We start from the raw sequence: 22092 nt of genomic DNA, 5'->3' as shown, positions 1-22092 counted from the left end.
CCTTCTGGTTCCTTTCGCGTGACTCCCAAGAGGGATGGTCCTACAACCAGAGCCCCTACATCTAACAGCGGGGGAAAGAGACGGCAAGAGCAGTAGCCAAGAGAAGGTGCTTCAGGTTCCCACAGGAACAAATAGATTTAAGTCAATATTCCCGGAAAAGCACACTGTGATTCATCATGGTTTGGCCTCTTGCCCGCAGGGCCACCCACACAAGCAACCTCAGCACAGGCTACCAGTGGGAAGTCCAGGCTTTCCAGATGCTGGTGCTGATGTGTCTTTCAAAGAAAAATTTAATCTACATCTCTTCCAGTCACACTTCATTAGGTCACCATTCATAAAGCACCAACAAACAAAACCCCACACTATTATTCTAAATCTGAAAGGCAGACACGTATATCGGGATTTTAGAGACATTTATACAAAAATAGTCAAATTACAATGCTTTTACCACCTGAAAATATGACATACAAATGGACATTTGTGAGCTTCTTATAATTTTCCTAAAAATAACAATGGTGGGCCAAGTTTTAGAAGAAAACCATATTCTTTTAAAGAAAATGAAAATATTCTCAAAGGAAAAACTTAATTTAAGTCAAATCACATGCGTTAGTCCTGGAGCCTGATATAGTGCTTTCCTGCAGCAGAGGTGCTCCCGTGGCGGGAGCAGGTAGCCCCTTCATGGTCTCTCCTCCGAGACTTGCGGTTGGAATTCAACGAGTAAAGGAAGGCTCTTCCCCCCCTCCCCCCCCCACCCCGAGGCTGAAGGATGGGGGATGGGGTGGGAGAAATCCCCAAGCCTGGAGATAGGGATGGGGAAGTGGGGTGGGATCATGGCTGAAAACACCCATTGGAATCCAAGGGGCCAAATCCCGGGGACCACAATGGCCAAAGACAAGCCTCTTTTGCAGGCCCCACACCCTCCTGTGACCCCAGCCAAACAAGGCACACACTGGTGGGCAAGACGCCTAATGAGACACGCAAACATGCACACCCTTATGCCAACTGCCGCCCACCAGTCCGCACCCTGCCCGGAGCGCTTTGGAAGGTCCCTGGGCCCTCAGGGGCAGGAAACTGGCTCCACCCAGCATACCCTGCACCTCTACACCCACATCGGTCTGGGTGCCTGCCCCTAAGAAGCTCATGGCAGGTACCGTGGGAGGGAAGGGAAGGGTTGTCTCGGAACAGAAAGGGGGGTTAGGGAGCGGCAAAGCCGGAAGGAAGCGGCTGGAGGTGGCACAGACAGTGAATAAATAGTAGCTTTGCCGTGGGGCCGGCCCCTCGGACAGCAGCTTGGTGGCAATTGCGGGTGGTGGGCGTCAGAGGCGGGGCAGCTGCGCCGCCATGACGCAAAGCTCCGACCAGGACCCGGGTCACCCATCCCGCCTGCCCTCACACGCACTCACACACACAAACACACACTGCCCCAGGGTCAGGCTCCTGCCCCTGCTCAGAGTTCCGTGACATGCACAGCAGGTGAGGGGAGTGGCCCTGGCCGAAGGCGCCGCAGGTGGCAGCGGCGGCACAGCAAGTGGCCCTCCAGCGGGTAGCAGCGGCGTCCATCCTCCCCGCTCAGCTGAAGCCCACAGTCCTAGGAAAGAACACAGCCCAACCCGTGTGAGTAGGCTCGGGGAACATACTGGTCACCTCGGTCCCCGAGTGTGGGCAGATCAGTAGGGCTCTGTCCAACCTCCAGAGGACTGGGGCTTTTCCTCTTCCAGGGTCAGGGGTCAGGAGCTCAGTATAGGACACAGGAAACTGGGTGCCTCTTAGAGGAGGGAGATGGTGACACAGTCTAGAGTCTTGGAGGGAGGGCTGGGTAGTACATGGGGGCTGGGCATAAAAATGAGATGACCCTGCTCTGGCTGGTGCGTCTCAGTGGATTGAGCACCAGCCTGCAAACCAAAGGGTTGCTGGTTCAATTCCCTGTTGGAGCTGGTGCCTGTGTTGCAGGCCAAGGGGAAAACCGTGGATGTTTCTCTCAAATGTTGATATTTCTCTACCCCTTTCTTCCTCCTTTCCACTTTCTCTAAAGATAAATAATAAAACCTTTTTAAAAAATGAGATGATCCTAACAAACCAGATTACATCTCCCAGGAAGCACAGAAAACTGGAAGAGAGGACAAATGGCGTGAACCATGGAGGCTCCAATATAAAGAAGAAATGGAGATCTGAGCCAAGGAAATGTGAGGGGGAAATACGTGAGGAAAACCAGAAATGGATGGTCCTCAGGGCACAGCAACAGCCCACAAGGGGCTGCTCAGCACGCAGAAAGCTGCTGAGAGGTCAGGGCCCTGACAACTGAGAAGCGTCTCCTGGATCCTGCCATGTGAGGCCCCTGGTGATCCTGGGAAGGAAAGGCTGTTAAATGCCTGACCCCAGTGGCCTTAAGAGATCATGGAAGAGAAGAACTGAGGACATCAAGTAAACAAGGAGTTTTGCTTTGCCTCCCTCATCTTACCACTTTACTAGTGTAGTATATGTTATGGGCTCATTTTTTTAACAAGTTATGTGACTGGCATGTGACCTCTCTAAAACTACTGCCAAGAAGCGTGTGGGGCAGTCATGGGAGGTGTGCTGGCAGAGAGCGTGGGATCGGGCCAGACCAAAGAACTTTCCCCTTCGTTTTGCCTCCCACCCCAAGGAGGCCCCTTTGGTCATGCTCCCACTGCACCCAGGACCAAACTCCTGCCTCGAAGCTGTGATACTTGTTACCCGAAGGCCCTGAGACCAACACCTGCCCCGCCCCCCAGAAGTGATGGAGCTGGGCTGCTGCAGTGGAGCCTCTTGTTCCAAGCCACTCACGTCTCCAGTGTCCTCCCTGTCCTGCCACAGCTTCCTGATGGCCCTGCTACTAACTACCACATGCCAAAGGGGACAAAAAGGGACTTAGAGACCCTAGTTCCCATCCAAGGGTCTAACAGTCCCGAGGCTCTCGGTGTGACCCAACCAGTGCTTGACTTGCTCCTGAACTCCATGATCAACCTTACCCTAGGGATTGTGCTTAGTGATCCCAAAGGGACACCATAGGCTCCAGGACAGCAGAACAGGACGCCATTACTGGGAGAGGGGGACCGTGACCCTCTGCAGGCCAGGATCCTCCTTCCCTGTTCCACCAGCAGGATTCCTGTTCCCACTGGGCCACCTGCCCCACCTGGGCAACCTGGTTCCACATGGACCTTTGATGACTGAAGATTTCTCACTCCTGCTCCTTCCCTGGGCTCTAAAACCCAACTGCTCTCCTAGCTTTTTCTCCTACCTCCTCATTCACCCATTCTCGGCCTCCCCACATATTGCTCTGCCTCCACACATCCCTGCAAATGCTGCTGCTCTTCGGACCATTCTGAACCCCGCTCCTTCCACCCCAGCTCTCCCTGGAAGACCTGTCACTCCCGTGGCTTCAGCAGCCATCTACCAACCCAGGCCAGGCTCCTGCTTCAGGCCACCACAGTAACAAGGACTGGACTTCCCATCCTACCTTTAACAATGAAAAGCCAGGCAAAATATATCAAACAATGGATTCTCAGACCCCAGACCACAGGCAAGGCAGGTCAGTGATCTCTGAGAGAAGGGATAACTTAGTTCACCTAAATAGGTGAACTGTACAACTGCTCCAAGTTATGACCAGGAGAGATTTTCCAGGCTGCCCAAAGAGGGAAGCCTGGTCTCCTTGAATTGAGATCTCAGGCAGGCCAAGGCTATAGAAACCACAGGGCAGAAGATCAGAAAGGACAGTTACATATGTCAATGACTCCCACATACTTGTACCTGGAGTCAAAGTCTGAACCCCAGGCCATCTAGCTGCCACCTGGACACCTCTATTCAGGTGTCTCCAGCTGCCAAAAATAAGAGTATCTTACTCCCCCCTGTTGCCCTCACCTTTCTCCTGGGGTCCTCATGACACCTCCCAACCCCCAAACTCCCACATCCAGTCACTGACCGAATCCAGTTATTTTTACTACCTAACAATCACTCAATTCGATTTATTTCCCTGAGTCCAGGACCAGCCTCCTCAGGGAACCTCAGCTGCCTGCCCCCCTTCCTCCATTCATTCTCTGCACAGTGCTGAGTGCCCATTCTAAAATCTGTCGTGTCACCCTTTCTGGTCATTCTCTACTGCCCTCAGGGTAAGTCCACACTCCTTAGCTCGTGTGGCCTTTTGTCCCCAGCTCCTGCCAACCTCTCCACTGAAACCAAACAACATACCAATCTTCACACCTAAGCACAGTCTGCTTCACCTGCCTGAAAATGCCCTTCTCACTGCCTCCTTGGCTACCTCTCATTCATCTTTCAAATCTTAGCTTCAGTGTTACCTCCTCCAGAAAGCTCACCCTGATTTCCAAGGCCTTCTGTGTACTCTGAAAACTCTCTGTGAAGCAACAATGATCTGTGTAGATAATGCCTGAAGACTTGGCTCTCCCATGGGAGCAGGACTATATTCTACGTGATCTACAATAACCGCCCCCCCCAACTGTAAATCACTAGTAAATATTGACTGAATAGCAAACAGGCTGAGAGAACATTATCTCGGGGACAGGGCTCATGGCGGGGGGAGGACAGGTGGAATGGGTGAGAAACCATGAGGAGGAGATGGGCCCACAGAACACCTCGAGAGGCGGGGACCTGTGGGAAGGGGCACTGTCCCAGCCTCTAGCCTTGCAGGATGGGGTGGGGGGGCAGCAAGCTCACCTCACAGTGGTAACATTCCACGTGGTAGTCTCTGTCCATGGACACCACACGGATGGTTGTCTCACAGCCCTGGAGGAAGAGATGGGGTTCACACATAATAAGCTGGGATGAGAAGTGAACTGTAGGGGGGGGCACAAACCTACATCACGTGCTGGTCACGGTGGGCGTGCACTCCTGCCCGCGTCAGCACTGACACCTGGGTTTCCATGCGGCCGGAACGGGCACCAGTAGATGCATGAGAATGGATGTGCCTGTGCCCAAGGCTGTAGCCACAAGCACACCCACGTCTACAAGAGCCAGCACACAGGCGTAAACATGTGGGTACCTATTCTTTTCAGCACTTTGGAGTCAAGAGACCACTGCCAATCCTGCTTCCCCAGCCTGGGACAGAACCAGCGTATGTGGAAGACCCAGCGCCTCGGAAGGCTGCCCTCCCCAAAGATGTCTCCTGCATGGACTGTCCCCTCATCCCTTTGGTTCCCCCACTAGCTCCGCCTGCAGAGGTACCAGACCCAGGAACAGTTCCTCCATCCATGGGCAAAGGAGCTGAGGGCAGCCAAGCAGCAGGGGCCACCATGTCCCTCTAACTCTATGCACGGGCACAATGCATACCCTTTGACCCTGAGGAATACGGAGCAGGAGCATCTGCTCAGCCCTCCCACGGGAGCCCAAGGACTGGGGCTGATCCAGGCAGGACCAGGCAGGGACTGGGCTGGGCCAGGCACCTCGCCATCACCTGGTGAGTGGTTCCTACCTGTGCAGGGAGGATAGGACGAGCACAGGAGGCGCATTTTGGTGCAAAGACCCTAGGAAAATAAAGAAAACCAGAAGCGGCCAGCTGAGTAATCAGAGGTCAAGGGCACAGGGCAGGCCCACCCCCAGGACAGTGCCCAAGCGTCAGGCCCCCTTTCCTTCTGTGGACACCCTGGGGTGGGGGCAACTTCTGCCATGCTTTCTTGGCACCGGCCTTTCATCTGGCTCTCCAAGTCACCTCCACTTGATTACCTCCACCAGGATGGCTTCAGGCCCATTCAACCTTCTTCCTCACACTTCCTGCAAGATCCCTGCCCACTAATGTCCAGATTTGGGCTGCCCTCTAACTGAGATGCCTGCAAAGCCTGACTCCATGCTGAGTACCAAGGATCTATGCCAGGTACTGACCCCATCCAAGGCAGCAACATAGGACCAGAGCTCCAGGGCCTGAGCCTGGAGTCACAGCAAGGGAGAACAGAGTGGCTGCTCACATGGGGACTGGACGGGCAGAGACCCCAACCCCCATCCCAGGCAGAAGAGGCCTGGCCCCCCCAAGCAGACCTTTAGATGCCAGGTGGGGCAGTAAGGGAAGTCCCTACCACTAGGAGGGGGGAGCATGCAGGCAAAGGTGGCAAGAACAAAGAGATGGGTGGTGGCTGAACCACCTGAGAGAGGGAGCTCAAGACAGAGATCTGTGCCTTGTGCCTTGACCCAACTGCTGAGCACACAAGGGGAGGCCGGAAGTGAACAGATCAAGAATGAGAACACAGTCAAGCCAGGAAAATGTTTCCAGGGAAGGCAGAAGAAATGGTGGGAGTCATGCCTGCTCCGCATGCAGCTACTCACGTGTGATAGTCTCTGACGCAGTAGATGTTATTCTCCACATCCACGGTGAAGGGCACCCCATCCAGGCACTCGTTGCACACGGAGCACCGGAAGCAGCCTGGGTGATAGGACTTCCCAAGGGCCTGGAGGATCTGGGGGTGAGAGGCCCTGAAGGGTCAGTGCGGGTGGCAGGCTCAGTCAGCACAGCCCCCGGAACAGGCTCAGGCTCCAAGCCCCTGGCAGGTCTGAACAGGTGAAAAGGGTGGGGGCCTGAGTTCACCCCTGCCAGAGAGGCCCCAGGAGGCTGGGGGAGGCTCTCACCATCTCCATGATGAGGTGTCCACACACGCTGCACTTATCAGCCGTCTGCTGGAACCCGGAGTACTGGCAGGAGACACAGGGTCCAGGAGGTTACGTGACAAAGGGGCACTCACTGCCCAGCCAGCAGCTGGCTCCTGGCCTCAGGTGTGCATGGGAATCCAGAGGGACCCTGCCCCTTTGACTCACCAGGAAGTCCTCCTGGCAGTACACTTTCTCGCCCACATTGTAGAACGCCTTCCCACGAAGTCGTCTCCCTGCAAGGACGGGGGTCGAGAGGGGTCCCTGGGCTGCTGGAGACCAGGGATGGGTCCCTGCTGCCACTTCTCAGCACCCTCCTCCAACAGACGAGACACGGGTTATGGACAATTTTGTAAATTTCCCTTTAATGCTATCTTATCATTATACTAATTTTTTTAATTTACTTTTCAATTACAACTGACATACAATATTCATTTAGGGTGTACAACACAGTGATTAAATATTTAAATGACCTATGAAGCGATCCCCCCAGTAAGTACAGTGCCCATCTGACATCATACAATATCGTTGACTGTATTCCCTAAGCTGTATTTTCCATCTGCAACTCTTCTGTACTTCTTAATCCCTCCATCTTTTCCACCCAGCCTCCTCAACCCCCTCCCACACGGCAACCAGCAGTCTGTTGTCTGTGTTGATGAGTCTGTTTCTGTTTGGTTTGTTCTTTTTTTTTAATACCCCACATATATATGAGATCACCTGTTGTCTTTTCTGGTTTATTTCACTTGGTATAATGCCCCCTAGATCCATCCATGTTGTTACAAATGGTAAGATTTCGTTCTTTTTACAGCCAAGTATTTTAGTGTATGTATGTACCACAGCTTCTTTATTCAACCATCTACTGACAGACACTTGGGCTGCTGTGTGTCTTGGCCATTGCAGATAATGCTGCATATAAAATAACCACAGAAATGCATGGATCTTGTTGAATGACTGTTTTTGGATTCTTTGGATAAATACTCAGAAGTGGAATCGCTAGTTCATAAGGTAATTGTACTTTTAATTTTTTGAGGTAACTCCATACTGCTTTCCACAGTGGCTGCATTCCCACCAACAGTACACGAGGGCTCCCTTCCCTCTGCATCCTCACCAGCTCTGGTGTGTTGATTTATTGATGGTAGCCATTCTGACAGGTGTGAGGTGGTATCTCACTGTGGTGTTAATTGGCACTTTCCCGATTATTAGTGCTGTTAAGCATCTTTTCATATAGTAAGTAATAAAAATTAAATAGAACATGTTGTCAGCAGAATTATTGTAAGAGGTTGCCAAATATTTGAAGTATTTTAAATGTATATTGATGTTCTAATTTTTTTTAAAAAATCACATTTACTTCAGTGAAACTGAGAACACTTTTCAGAATGAATTTCCTTACTCCATAAACATCAGAAATACAACTCTGACCAGGTGAGGGAGCTGAACAGGAAAGAGGCATCCTTGTCAAAACAGCACCCCCAACAGCTGTGAGAAGCATCCCCATGAGAGTCAGGAAGACTCAGCCCCTAACCAGCAACATGAGGGCGCCTCCTTCACCTGGTGAGGGGCATCCATGCAAACCCACAGCTGACACCAGGCACGATGGTGAAACAGTAAATGCTTCTCCACTTAGGGCTCAACACTGGCCACACACGGTGCAAAAATAAGACAAGGAGATATTTTTTTAATCGGGAAGGAAAAGTAAGACTATTTATTTTTAGAGAGGGGAAGACAGGGAGAAAAAGAGGGAGAGAAACATTAATGTGTGGTTGCCTCTCACATGCCCCCACAACTGGGGACCTGGCCCACAACTCAGCATGTGCCCTGACTGGGATCAAACCAGCAACCCTGTGGTTTGTAGGCCAGCACTCAAACCACTGAGCCACACCAGCCAGGGCAAGTAATACTACTTTTAAACACAGATGACATGATTGTATTATGTAGAAAATTATAATGAATCTTGAGAAAACTACTAGAATAGCCCTGGCTGGTGTAGCTCAGTGGATTGAGCTCTGGGCTACAAAGCAGAGGGTCACTGGTTCAATTCCCAGTCAGGGCACATGCCTGGGTGGCAGGCCAGGTTCCCAGTGTGTGGAGCATGAGAGGCAACCACATGTTTCTCCCCCTCTCTTTCTCCCTCCCTTCCCCTCTGTCTAAAAATAAATAAGTAAAACCTTAAAAAACAAAAAAATAAAAAAAAATACTAGAATAAGTGAGTTTATCAAGGTTGTAGAATAGGTGAACAGCATATAAAAACCCAACATATTTTTATATGCTAGCAACAAATGATTGGAAAACAAACTTATAATTTTTAAAACTGCCCTTATAATGGTATCCAAAAAAATCCATAAGGGATAAACTTAATGGAAGACATGTCTGACCTCACTCTGAAAAACCAAACTTTGCTGAGAGGAACTGTAAAAGACCTACATAAAAAGAGAATACCACTGCCGGAATACAGCTCTCCGCTGGGTTTCTCCCAGTTCTGCGCATTGTACAAACCAAGGGCTGGCAGCTTTCATTCTGGATTATCTTTCCATGGACATCTGTGGAGCAAACTGCTTAGAAGGCAGAGATATAGCATCTTCCTCTGAAGCAGAGGTCAGGTTTGTCTGCTGTCCAGGATAATAAAGATGTGCTCCTCCAGGGCAAGGGTCAGAGAGCTTTGCTGGCAGCCCTTTATAAAATACTGGAGTTCCCTAAGCTCAGGGATCCTCAGCCCTGACACACGCCCACTGTGTATCCAGCATCCACACAGGCCACCTCATGCCACCCCTGCGGGGCTCAGGAGGGCAGGCAGGATGCAAACAGGGCACACACGCAGCCTGTGGTGCTGAGCCTCTGCCTGGTCAGCTCACGTCTTCAGTCAGCATCCGCACAAATGGTGGCAGCTGACTTGTCACAGACCCTGCACAGTTCCTGACAACCATCTTCATGGCTTCATATGTGCTGGTATCAATTCTCCTCAAATTGATCTATACATTCAATGCTGCCCAATCAAAATGCCAGCACTCATGGGGGTAGTGGGGGGAGGAAGATTGATATGCCAATTTCGAAATTTATATACAAATATAAAGAGTAGCCCTGGTTGGTATGACTCAATGGATTGAGTGCCGGCCTTCGAACCAAAGGGTCACTGGTTCGATTCCTAGTCAGGGCACATGCCTGGGTTGTGGGCCAGGTCCCTGGTAGGGGGCATATGAGAGGCAACCACACATTGATGTTTCTCTCCATCTCTTTCTCCCTCTCTTCCCCTCTCTCTGGAAATAAATAAAATCTTTAAAAAAACCACACAGAATAACTAAAATATCTTGAAAAAGATCAACAAAATGTAAAGACTTACACTACCTCCTATTGTAAGATTTACAGTAATCAAGATAGTGTAATAATATTGGGACAAGGACAGACAAAAAGATCACTGGAACAGAACAGAGTCCAAAAGTAGACCCATAAATATTTCAGCAAACACACAAGTGGGAAAGCAAAATCTTTTTAGCACCTAGTGCTTCACAACTGAATAACCACGTGGGAAAAAAATAAAATTCAGCCCTGATCGGCGTGGCTCAGTTAGTTGGGCATCATCCTGCAAAGCAAAAGGTCACAGGTTAAATTCCTGGTCAGGGCACATGCCTGGGTTTCAGGTTCAATCCTTGGTCAGGGCACATACAAGAAGCAACCAATGGATGTTTTTCTCTCACATCAATGTTTCTCTCCCTCTCTTTCTCCCCGCCTCATCCCCTCTCTCTAAAATAAGAAGAAGAAGAAGAAAACACTCAATTTCATACTTCATACCACACATACAAATTAATGTGAAATGGGTTATCAACCTAAACATAAAAATGAGAAAGCCAAAGCTGCTGGAAGAAAACACAGGAAACTATCTTCATGACTTAAAGGGAGACAAAAAACTTTTAAGTCATAAAAAATAGTAACTATAAAACAACAACATGAAAACAACTTGTACTCAGAGGATATATTTTTTTCCCTACAGCTAAGCAGTAAAGACAAATAACTCCCAATTTAAAAACCAAAGACTTGAACAGACTTCACAATATATGATACAAATGACCAAGAAGCAAACAAAAAGATGCTCAACCTCATTAGTTCTCAGGGAAATACAAATTAAAATCACAATGAGATACTATGCCATACCTATGTAGAATGGCTAAAATTGAAAAGACTAAAATACCAATTGACCTAGCTGACACACAGACTAACCCAACTCTCTTATACTTCCTAGTAGGAGTATAAAATGGTACAAGCCCTTTAGAAACAGTTTGCCAGTTTCTTATGAAGTTAAACATACACTTAGCCCATGACCCAGAAATTCCACTTCTTGTAACTTACCCAAGAGAAAAGAAAACATTTGTCCACAAATGACCTGTACAAGAATGTTCATAGCACAATCTAGTATCTACCAAGAGTCCAATGGATAAATAAATTGTGATATATAAATGTGGTGTATTCGTACCATAGACTCCTACTGAGCAACAAAAAAGGAGTGAGCTACGACTCCTTTAGTCCATGCAATAACATGGGAAAAAAATTGATATGCTTAGCAAAAAAAACAACCACCAAACAGTACATACTACATGCTTGTATTTATATAAAGTTCTAGGACTGACAAAACTAATCTACGGTGGTGGGAATGACACTGGTTATGTGGACTGACCGGGGAGCATACAGAGTAATTACAAAAAGCAAGAGAGAAGTTTCTAGGGTGTTTAAAATTTTCAATCCCTGGCTAGTGTGGCTCAGTTTGTTGGAGAGTCATCCTGTGCACTGAAAAACTGTGGGTTCAATTTCTGGTCAGGGCACATACCTAGGTTACAGGTTCGATCCCCAGTCAGGGCATGTACAGGAGGCAACCAATCAATGTTTCTCCGTGTCTCTGTGTGTGTGTGTGTGTGTGTGTCTCTCTCTCCATCCTTCCCTCTCTTCCTCCCTCCCTCCCCTCACCCCTTCTCTCTCTAAAGGCAATGAAAAAATGTCCTCGGGAAAGATTAAAAAATATTTTTTCTGTATCTTTGTTAGGGTTACATAAAAATATATACACTTATCCAAATCTTTTTACCATATACTTAGGATCTGTTTGCTGTACTATATATAAATTACACTCAATTAAAAACAAAGATAAACCTAGAACATCTTGTGCCAGAGCAAAGAAGTGCTCAAAGAATGATGGGAACATGTCAAAGGGCACAGGAGCCAACTGGAAGGGACTTCCTCCAGCCAAGTTTGAGACAATTTGTACATGAAAAAGAATGATGACTCTATTGCAATATATTGCATGAGTAAAAGTCCATGAGTATATAAGAATACTCATAAAAGAAAAAAATACATTTTCCTCCTTTAAAGTTTAAAACTTTCCTTAACAGAAAGCTTCCAAAGATTCCCTAGGAAAATGAACCTTCAACACAGACCTCGACGAACTTCCTCAGGCATACTGCCACAATCCAAAGTTACAAAACACGTGAGAAAACGAGGCATCATGACTAAGAGTAAACAATAAACCGCAGAAGCAGGACTTCAGAAGACATCAGAGACTGGGAATATTAGACGCAGAATACAGAGTGTGTGTGTTTAATAAGCTTACAAAATAAAAACTCACGTCTAAAACATGACACTACAAAGATTTGTCCTCAGGGAGAGGACATTAAAAGAAATAACTATCAACAAAGATTAATTGGACTTCATTAAGATGTCTTTTCATCAAAAGACTTCATTTTGAAAGTAATGTAGCAAGAATCAGTCAGGAAAAGAATTTACAGCCCTGATTGGTATGGATCAGTGGATTGAGTGCCAGCCTGCAAACAAAAAGGTCGCCAGTTCGAGTCCCAGTTAGGGCACATGCCTGGGTTGTGGGCAGGGTCCCCAGTGGGGGGCCCCTGAGAGGTAACCACACATTGATGTTTCTCTCCCTCTCTTTCTCTCTCCTTCTCTAAAGATAAATAAATAAAATCTTTAAAATAAAATAAAAAAGAATTTTATATATATATATATATATATATATATATATATATATATATATATATATATATATATATATATCCAACAAAGAACTTTATCCAAGATGTGTGAAGAATTCCTACAATAATGGAAAAATAAGTGTTTTTCTGCTATTGGAAAAACAGCTTCTCAGAATGATTTGACTTAACACTGGGCCTGTACCATACTTAAATAAAATAAAACACTAAAATGTTTAGTGTAAATGAATGAAAGATGTCTGCTTTGGGACAAAGCCTGAAGGGTCATCAGGAAAATCAAGAGTACAGATTTATTATGCTGGTTGAGTTATAGTTACTTTTCTCTTTTTGTAACTTTGTCTAGGTTAAATTATAACATTTACAGTTTATACTGTGTGCAAAATTCAGACAAAAAAGAATTGCATGGAAAAGAAATATTAGCCCCATATCCAAGCAGGGAAAAGGCACAGCACCTAGGCAGCCAGGAGACATCAGCACCCTACACGGCATGAAAGCTCCAAAGCCCTGGCCCAGAGAGGGAGCCTTTCTCTACGGCCAGCGAAAGGCTCCTCCCTGGCCCCACATATCTTCCCAGGGCCTTGGGCCTCTCAAACAGGCCAGGGCTAGGGAGAAAGGGGCCACCATTTAGCCTCCTCCACACTTCAGCCTAGGTCAGACCTGGGAGTCCATCTACCTGGGACTAAGGTGCAAAGCAGTTCATGGTGCCAGAGGGGCCATAAAGAGGTTACCTACCACAGGAGTCACAGGTGAAGCAGTCGGTGTGATACAGGCTCCCCATTGCCTGGCACGCTTGCCTTGCTCCATAGATGCCAAGCCCACACTTGATGCAAATGCCTATGGGCGGGAGAGGCAGGAGACAGCAGTAGTCAGCACCATGACTGTGGGGTTGGAGAGACATGCATGCAACTCCCAGTCCTAATGCTTCCCACCCGCCTGACCCTGGGCAAGTGAACTTCTCTAGGCCTCCAGCACGCAGTTACTAATGGCTAACACAGGGACAATAAAAGGGTACCCACTATGTCAGGTTTGTTGCTGCTGTTGTTTAGCAAAGCACCCGGCACAGAGTCATCCTTACGATCAAAATCATTATGACCTGTTTTTACCTAGAAAGTTATTCTGAACCCCTTCCCCCATGACCTGCTCTTGGACTAGGGAAAAGTCCTTTCTTCTGTCTACGATCCAGAAGGAATGAAGACCACACAGTCACAGACAGGGCAGAGTCACTGACCTGCCCCAGCCACACTGTTCTCATCTGTACCCTAAGGTTCACTTATTCTCTTGTCAGTCGGCACATCGACAGCGATGGCCTGCCACACGCCCTGCACACTTAAGTGCCGGAGAGTCTACAATGCACCAATCAAGTTCCCACCCTCAGGGGCTTGTATTCCAGTGGAGGGAGACAGAAAACACATAGCACCTCAGGAGGAAGCAAGTGCTATGGAGGAAAATAAAGCTGATTAAAAACAAGTCTGAGTATGTGATTTTTAAGCAGGGCATCTGGGATTGCTAGGTGGAATCAGAGACCACTCTAGCATAGGGTGGGGTACCCAGCAGGCAGGGGAGGGGTAGCAAGGAATGCCAGGGCAAAATTTGGTACTGGCCCTAGAGGACTCCCTGACCAGTGCTCCTGGACACCCAGCCCATAGGTGGCCAGGTCACACATCAGAAATGCCCTTCTCAGAGCTACCCAGGGGGTCCCACTCCACCTGCCTGGTGGACCCGAACCTGGCTGCTCTAGGGCCTGCTACCCTCACCCTCTCCCTCCTGCTTTCTACCAGATCTCTCTCCTTAATATTTAACCATGGTCAAGCCTCTTCCATCTTAAAAAGTCCCTCTCCCTCCATCAGCCACCCCGTTTCCCTCCTTCCCTCAGTCAAGAAAGCAAGCATAGTCTGCACTTGGCCATCTCCTAACTGCAAATCCATGACTTGCCGTTTGGACAATGCTACAAGGGATCCTCTCCTCTTTGGTTTCCAGGACATGACCTGCACCTGGTTCCTCACCCTTCCCAGATCGGGTTTTCTCCTACTCTGTCTTGGGTCACCCATGACTGTTCCCCCAGGGCTTAGGAGGACCAGATCATTCACTCTGAAACCCAGGCAGGAAGGTAGAGGTGGCTGGTGGTGACCCAGGTGAATGGAGAAGACAGTCATGACCGCCAGAAGTCAGGGTTTTGTTTTTTTTTAATGAAAGATCCTTGTCCATACTTATAACCAAAGGACAAGGGCAGTGGAAAGAGGGAAGCTGAAGGTGTGGTTGGAGACAGAAGGACCCTTGTCCTCAGATCTGGATGTGGACTGAGAACCCATGGGGAAAAGAACAGGAAGCCACTGGGGAAGACAGCTGCTGACCTCAACTTTCTCAGACAAGTACAAAAGGCAGGGCTGAAGGACAGAGGAATGTTGCTGGAGGAACACAAGAGAGAACTGACCAAGGCTTAGGGTGGTGGACGGCACCTAGAAGAACAGAAGACCATCACCCCGGCCCCTGGTGTGCAGCAAAACTACAGGCTGCAGCACTGACTTGGAGTCGAGTTCCACAGGGCAGACAGCAATGAGAGGAATCAGAGGTAGTAGTGAGACAGATGCCACAGTCAGAACTGAAGACTACAGAAGGGCAGCCAAAACAGGGTATGGCTCTGGGAGTCAGTGGCTGAGGAGAAGGCAGAGAGGTCACCAAACTTAAAGAGGTTACAGAAACCTGAGGCTGCTGGCTGGCTAATGGCAATGGAACTTGGTGAGGAGAGATGGGAAAGTTCCCAAGACACCAATGAATGGCAGAAGGACCAGGAAGGAAGTCAGCTGGTGCCAGAGTCAAGGAGGAAGGAATGGCAGAGAGAGGAAGACACCCACCCTGAGAATGAGGTTTGCTACAAATCATTTGGGCTCAGATTACCTGCAGACTTCCTTGTGTAAAATGTATTATTCAGGTTGAATCACATGAAATTGCCACTTTTATAGTTCTAAAATGTAAAATATCAGCCATTCAAGCAAATAGTTGACTGTATTTTTAAAATCAGAAACCTGTTACCTAAATCCAGCTTCTCTTGAAAACAAAGATCTGTCATCACTCACCTCCCCCTTCCACTGTTTCGGCAGGCTGGAACTAAGCAGCAGCTCCCTTTACTAGAAAGGCTGACCCACTCCCTCCCCACTGTGGTCTTGTGTGTTGAGCCCCTTCACTTCTCCCATTACCTGCCTGCGTCTGGCCACTTAATCTTCACACAAAGATTCATTTGGAGCTGCAGAAGCCCACAGAACACACCCCCACCAGGTTCTGTGGTAGGTAGGGGCAGGAAAATGCACAGCCTTTTGTGCACAGAGCAATGAAAAGTCTTTCTCTTCAGAAGACAGCTTTTGCTCCTGCACCAGCCAGGCACAAGAGGCAGCAACTTCCTAAACTCATCACCCTGCTTCTAGGAGAAGCCACAGCAGTCACACCAGACATTCTCATCATATTGCTCCCAGATGAGCCTGAAACCCTTCTGCATCTCCCCTTCCAAAAGCAGCCCCATACACCCCCTTGACCACCTGATCCCTCCTGGGCTGCAACCCCGGAGAATGTAGTGGGACAATCTACATCTTTACTTGCCCTGCCTCCTTTTGCCCCCATTCCTTCCTCTACCTGAAATGCCCCCATCTGACCTGTCACATACAGCCTCCTCCTCCCTCATGATCCAGTTCTGGATTCCTGAGCTGCTAGCAGGAATGAATGCACGAAACCCCAGACAGCCTCAGTCCCTGGCCAGGATAACCACCAGCCAGCTCCGCCGCCTCACCAGCCGCCCCCCTCCCCTTCCCCCCACCAAAGCTGGGTTCCTCAGCTTTCCTACTTATCAGTGAGGGAGGGAAGGAAACCCCCTCCCCAGGCCTCTTCTAAGAACCTCAAGCTTTAAGAGTCCTAAGAGTTGTCCAAAGGACTAATGGAGATCTGTGTGGACCAGGCTCAGACTTGGAAAGGGAGACTGTCAAAAACCGGTGAGCTTTACAAATGCTGTCAAGCAGGATTCCCTTTGGAAACATCCCATGTACAAAGCGCAGCCCGGAGAGAGGAAAGCCCGTTGTGACAGACTTGGTCCCCCTCCCCTCCCTTCCCCCTCAAGGTGGACTCTTCCTCCCTCACCACTCTACCTCCAACAGCTACCATCTCAGGTCAGGTCAGGTGGGGCCTGAGGTCAGGCGGGTCTGCTGGTACCTGAACCAATCCACCACCCGGTCTCCACAACCTATACTGCTGGGGTGGGGAAACACCGAGAGGGCTGGGGCCCTACACAGCTTAGGCCAACCCTGGTCACAAATCATCGAGTGGGATGAACAGAGGCAAGTGCCAAGGGTTAAGAAAAAAATTATCCGGAAATGGCTTGTTCAGCCTATTAACACGACTTTTCCTCTCAGTTAGGTTAAGGGCTTCAACTCATTTTCTCAGAACCCCTGTCCGGTGGCATGACCTAGAGAAGAGGCCAGCGATTCACACTCACACTCCTACGAAACACACCGCCGAGTCCCCCTCCTCATCCCGGCCCTCGACAGCGACAGCGCCAGCCCCAGGCCACCCAAGCCTGTCCTCCGCCAAGCCGGCCACCACTCTGCCGCCGTCAAGACCCGCTCACCGAAGTAGTCCCGCGCCGTTCGCACTTCCAGTGCCCGCTCCAGCTCTCGCGTCAACGCCTCTAGCCGCCGCTCCGCTGCGCTCGGGCCGGCCTCTCGGCCCAGGGGCAGCGGGAGCGAAGGCAGAGGGAAGGTGGCCGGCCCAGCAGGCTCCGGGGAGCGAGTCCGCGCGGGGCCGGGGCCGGGGCCGGCACCGGGCAGGAGCACATCGGCGTAAGCGCCGGCGGAGCCGCGGGAACCCAGACTGGACACACTGGAGCGGGCGCTGCCCACCGACGGCGGCCCGGGGCCGGGACGCGGGTCCGTGCTGCCGGAGCGTGGACTGCCGTGGCGCTGGTCGTAGCCCAGACTGATGCCGCTGGAGCGGGCGCTGCCACCGCTGCCGTCAAAGCCCGCCAGGCTGGTCCGCGGGCTGCCCGCTGGCTTCGCGCTCAGCTCGGGAGCCCCCACGCGCCTCGGGCCGCGCTCACCACGGCTCAGTCCGTCCACCCCGGCCTCGGGGCCGCTGGCGCCGCCCTTCCCTCGGCGGCCCAGCGCCGGCGCCACCTCGTCTCCAGGCCCCGGCCGCGGCCCCTGCCGACCCCGGCCCGGAGAGTCACCGCATGGCTGCAGCTCCCGCAGGGCCAGCCCAGTCAGGAGCAGAGCCGCCTCGTCCTCAGCCGCCCGAGAACGCTGCATGGCCCGGCCCGCCGGCCCTCGCGCGTCACCTCCGCCTCTGCTTCCCGCCGCTGGTCCGGCTGCGCCGCTGCATCGTCCGCCCGAACCCGGAGCCCGCCCCGGGACCCCTGGGCGCGGGGCGGGGCCAGCGCCGGGCCGGGGTCGCTCGGCAAGCCACGCAGTCCGGGGACCGCTGCGCTCCGCTCACTGGCGCGAGGCGGAGGAATGTGCGCGCTCTGACGTTCTGGGCCGCGCCCCCTCCTCCCGCGGCTGCGTGGGGGCGGAGGGACTCCTTTGTGGGAGCAGGAATGCGAGGAAGGAGACGGCGCTGCGGCCTCTGGAATGTGGGGGAGTGGCGGCGGCTGCTGCGGCTCCGGGAAAGCGAAGGGGCACGGAGGCCCGAGTGCGACACTTCTCAGAGCTGGCTTGGGGTGGCTGGCCGCTCTCGTGCGCCCAGACTGTTGTTCCTACGGAAAGATGCACGCGGGCCGAGCTGGAGGTGGCTCCCGCAGTCCCGGCCAGAGAAATAGGAGCAGCTGACAAACGTTTCCCACATCTTCCCTCTTCTTACTTCCCAGTGCCGCCACACTTTCAGGTTCTTGGTCTTCAGCTGAAGCGCTGCGCCGGATCCAGGACTCTGGAGAACACTGTGCTGGAGCAAATGCATCCCCAGGACCTCGCATGACCCCACGACCCCCAGCTGTCCCTGGGCCATATGGTTGCTCACAGGTTTCAGGAGCCCGCACCTATCTTGTAGGGAAAGCGCCTAGTGCTAGGTGCCGGGGTTGGTTAGGGAATGGTCCTTGAGCCTGGTCGCTATGCGCAGGCCTCCAGACCAAGCCAGGCCGAAGCAAACTTCAGGCGGAGCTAGTGGACTGGTGAGCCTCAGCTGTGACCACCACCTGTAGTCACCAAAAGATGCGAGGACTCCCTGTTTTTCCAGCATCTGCCCTCAAGGTCTTGGGTTAGGTACCAAGGGGATGCTCTTGAAATCACTTGGGCCACCACAGGTCCTGAGAAGAGGTAGGGCCTTGGGGACCACATGGTGGGGGGGGAGGAAGAGAGGTGACTAGGGCTTTGTCCCAAAACACACAAGCTTCAAAGCCCTTGTCATACATTTCAAACAACTTGTCAGGAAGAGAAGCAAACCATTCTTTACTTGTCAGGACCTGGTGGATTAGGAAAACAACCTTGAGTGGATGAGTTCCCTTTCCCAGCCATCTCCCAGAGAATTCCAGCAAGGCACCCACAGTGTCTTGGGGAGCAGGGAGCCTGGACTACGAGTTGTCTGGGTGCAGAATGACCAGAATATGAGGCCTGAACACTGCTAGGAGTCGGCTGTGGCCCATTCCCCTCAGCTGGCAGTGTCTGACCCAGCTGCCCCTCCCCAGTCCCTGTCAGCTTGCAGAATGACTCCCAGCCACTGACATTGACTCCCAGCCCTCCTGCTCTGGGGGAGTAATTATCCAGAGAAGTTATCTAATGAAAAGTTATCTGAGAAAGGAAAAACAAATTAAATAAACAGTGAGATACCACATTTCACATCATCTCCCATTTTAAAAGTGCAAATTTTTCCCCGGCTGGTGTGGCTCAGTGGATTGAGCACCAGCCTGTGAAACAAAGGTTGCAAATTCGATTCCCAATCAGGGCACATGCCTGGGTTGTGGGCCAGGTCCCCAGTAGGGGGTGTGTGAGAGGCAGGCACACCTTGATGTTTCTTTCTTTCTCCCTCCCTTCCCTTCTCTCTAAAACTAAATAAAATCTTTTAAAAAATGGAAATTTTGACAAGACCGGTGAAACATGACTATATTTTACTGGTAGGAGTGGAAGTTGGTATATCCTGTCAGAAAGAGCAGTTTGGTGGTATGAACATCCTCACAAGTGAAAACTCTTGAGACTTCCGGCCAAGATGGAGGCATAGATAGACACACTGTGCCTCCTCACACAACCAAGATAGGGATGACAACAATTTAGAAACAATAACAACCAGAACTGACAGAAAATTGAACTGTATGGAAGTCGAACAACCAAGAAGTTAAAATAGACACGTTCGTCCAGACCGGTAGGAGGGGCAGAGTCAGGCAGCCAGGCGCCGGTCGTGGCATGGAGAGCAGAGAGCGTCGGGACCAGGTACATAAGGCATCTGGGGTGCACAAGACCACACCGGGCAGACCCTGGGTGTGCAAGCGGTGGCTGGCAAATCCTGGCCGAGGGGTGGCAGCCTGCAGACCCAACGAGGCAGCAATTGTGAAGCAAGGCACTGAGAACAACCCAGGATCACAGCTCTGGGAAATAGAGCCTTGGGGCACTGATTGAAAACACCTGTGGGGGTTGAGGCGTAGGGAGAGACACCCAGCCTCACAGGAGAATATGTGGGAAAGTCCCACAGGGTGCACAAGCCCACCCACATGGGAATTAGCACCAGAGGGACCAGTTTGCTCTGGGGAAGCAGCAAGAGAGATTGAGGTCTGAGGGAGAGCAGAGCAAGCGCCATTATTCCCTCTCGGACCCCGCCTCCACACACAACGTCACAACCCAGCAACTGAGGTGGCCCTCTCTGGTGAACACCAAAGGCTCCACCCTTCACACATAACAGGAGTCAAAAACAAAGGGTTGGGGGGGAGGGAAGATGACTCAAACAGAATAAAAGCCCCACATCCAGTACTTTTAAGCGACTGAGAGATAGCCAGCCTATCAGATGCACAATTCAAAGCACTGGTGATCAGGATGCTCACAGAATTGGTAGATTTTGGTCACAAATTAGATGAAAAAATGAAGGCTACAATAAGTGAAGAAAAATGCACACAGAACCAATAGTGATGGAATGAAAGCTGAGTCTCAAATCAATGGAGTGGACCAGAAGGAAGAAAAAAACATACAATCAGAAAAGAATGAAAAAATAAGAATTAAAAAAAATGAGGAGAGGCTTAGGAACCTCCAGGACATCTTTAAACATTCCAACATCCGAATTATAGGGGTACCAGAAGGGGAAGAGGAAGAACAACAGATTGAAAACATATTTGAACAAATAATAAAGGAGAACTTCCCCATTCTGGCAAAGGAAATAGACTTCCAGGAAGTCCAGGAAGCTCAGAGAGTCCCAAAGAAGTTGGACCCAAGGAGGAACACACCAAGGCACATCATAATTACATTAGCCAAGGAAAAATGAAGGAGAGAATCCTAGAAGCAGCAAGAGATAAGGGGACAGTCACCTACAAAGGAGTTCCCATAAGACCGTCAGCTGGTTTCTCAAAAGAGACCTTGCAGGCAAGAAGGGGCTGGAAAGAAGTACTCCAAGTCATGAAAGGCAAGGACCTACATCCAAGATTGCTCTATCTAGCAAAGCTTTCATTTAGAGTGGAAGGGCAGATAAAGTGCTTCCCAGATAAGGTCAAGTTAAAGGAGTTCATCATCACCAAGCCTGTATTTTATGAAATGTTAAAGGGACTTATCTAAGAAAAGGAAGATAAAAAAATATGTATAGTAAAATGACAGCAAACACAATCATTAACAACCACACCTAAAACAAAAACAAAAAGAAACTAAGCAAAAAACTAGAAGAATAGAATCAGAAATGGAGATCACATGGAGGGTTAGCAACAGGGGGGTGGGAGGAGGAGAGAGGGGGAAAAGGTACAGAGAATAAGTAACATAGATGGTAGGTAGAAAATAGACAGGAGGAGGGCAAGAATAGTATGGGAAATGTAGAAGCTAAAGAACTTATGACACATGGACATGAACTGAAGGGGGAGAAATGTGGGTGGAAGAGCATGTGCAGGGTGGAGGGGAATGAAGGAGGGGTAATGGGACAACTGTAATAGCATAATCAATAAAATATATAAAAAAAACTCTTATAAGCAGTAGTGCTCCAAGAATCTATTCTATGGAATAATGCAAAATGCAGGTAACAGTGTAAGCAAAAAGTGTTTATTGCATTATTTATGTAATCAATACAATCCTATGATATCCAGCCTTCTGAAGAGGAGATCAGAAGGAGCTCTCTGCCCTCAAATGTACTTCTTAAATAACTGTTCCATTCCCCCATGTCCCACTTAAAGCTTCCAAGATTTAAACAATATATTGGAGCCCCAGGTCAGCTAAAACGCATTACTCTAATAATAATAAATAACAAGAACAACACACAGTCAGAAACAGAAACAACCCAAAATAGTTTGTTTGCTGTCTCACTTCCGACCATCTTGGTGGCTGTTCCTGGTTGGGGGCCATCCCACATCTAAAAGAGGAAA

General features: G+C 50.0%; 1 protein-coding gene across 1 annotated transcript; it reads right to left on the bottom strand.

Annotated features, from left to right (window-relative positions):
• Window positions 1-398: 398 nt before the first annotated feature.
• LOC123823778 (WT1 interacting protein) lies at window positions 399-18105 on the bottom strand. Its single transcript, XM_045846776.1, has 8 exons — window positions 17191-18105; window positions 13314-13415; window positions 6772-6839; window positions 6586-6648; window positions 6286-6416; window positions 5441-5492; window positions 4687-4755; window positions 399-1588 (listed from the first exon to the last, which is right to left on the bottom strand). The coding sequence occupies exons 1-8, from the start codon at window positions 17864-17866 to the stop codon at window positions 1448-1450; spliced, it is 1302 nt and encodes a 433-aa protein (XP_045702732.1). The 5' UTR covers window positions 17867-18105; the 3' UTR covers window positions 399-1447.
• Window positions 18106-22092: the final 3987 nt, after the last annotated feature.

The sequence above is a fragment of the Phyllostomus hastatus genome, unplaced genomic scaffold (genome assembly GCF_019186645.2).
Source record: "Phyllostomus hastatus isolate PE091 unplaced genomic scaffold, TTU_PhHast_1.1 phas_contig_5, whole genome shotgun sequence".
Classification (NCBI taxonomy): Eukaryota; Metazoa; Chordata; class Mammalia; order Chiroptera; family Phyllostomidae; genus Phyllostomus; species Phyllostomus hastatus.
This window is presented reverse-complemented; position numbering and strand designations above follow the sequence as displayed.

Bases quoted from the DNA above. Each gene is read 5' to 3' on its own strand.
- LOC123823778 (XM_045846776.1), bottom strand. From the start codon at position 17,866: ATGCAGCGTTCTCGGGCGGCTGAGGACGAGGCGGCTCTGCTCCTGACT. The intron at 6,417-6,585 runs GTGAGAGCCTCC...TCTCACCCCCAG, and splicing joins GACACCTCATCATGGAGATG to ATCCTCCAGGCCCTTGGGAA. The intron at 1,589-4,686 runs GTGAGCTTGCTG...GTTCTTTCCTAG, and splicing joins TGGAATGTTACCACTGTGAG to GACTGTGGGCTTCAGCTGAG.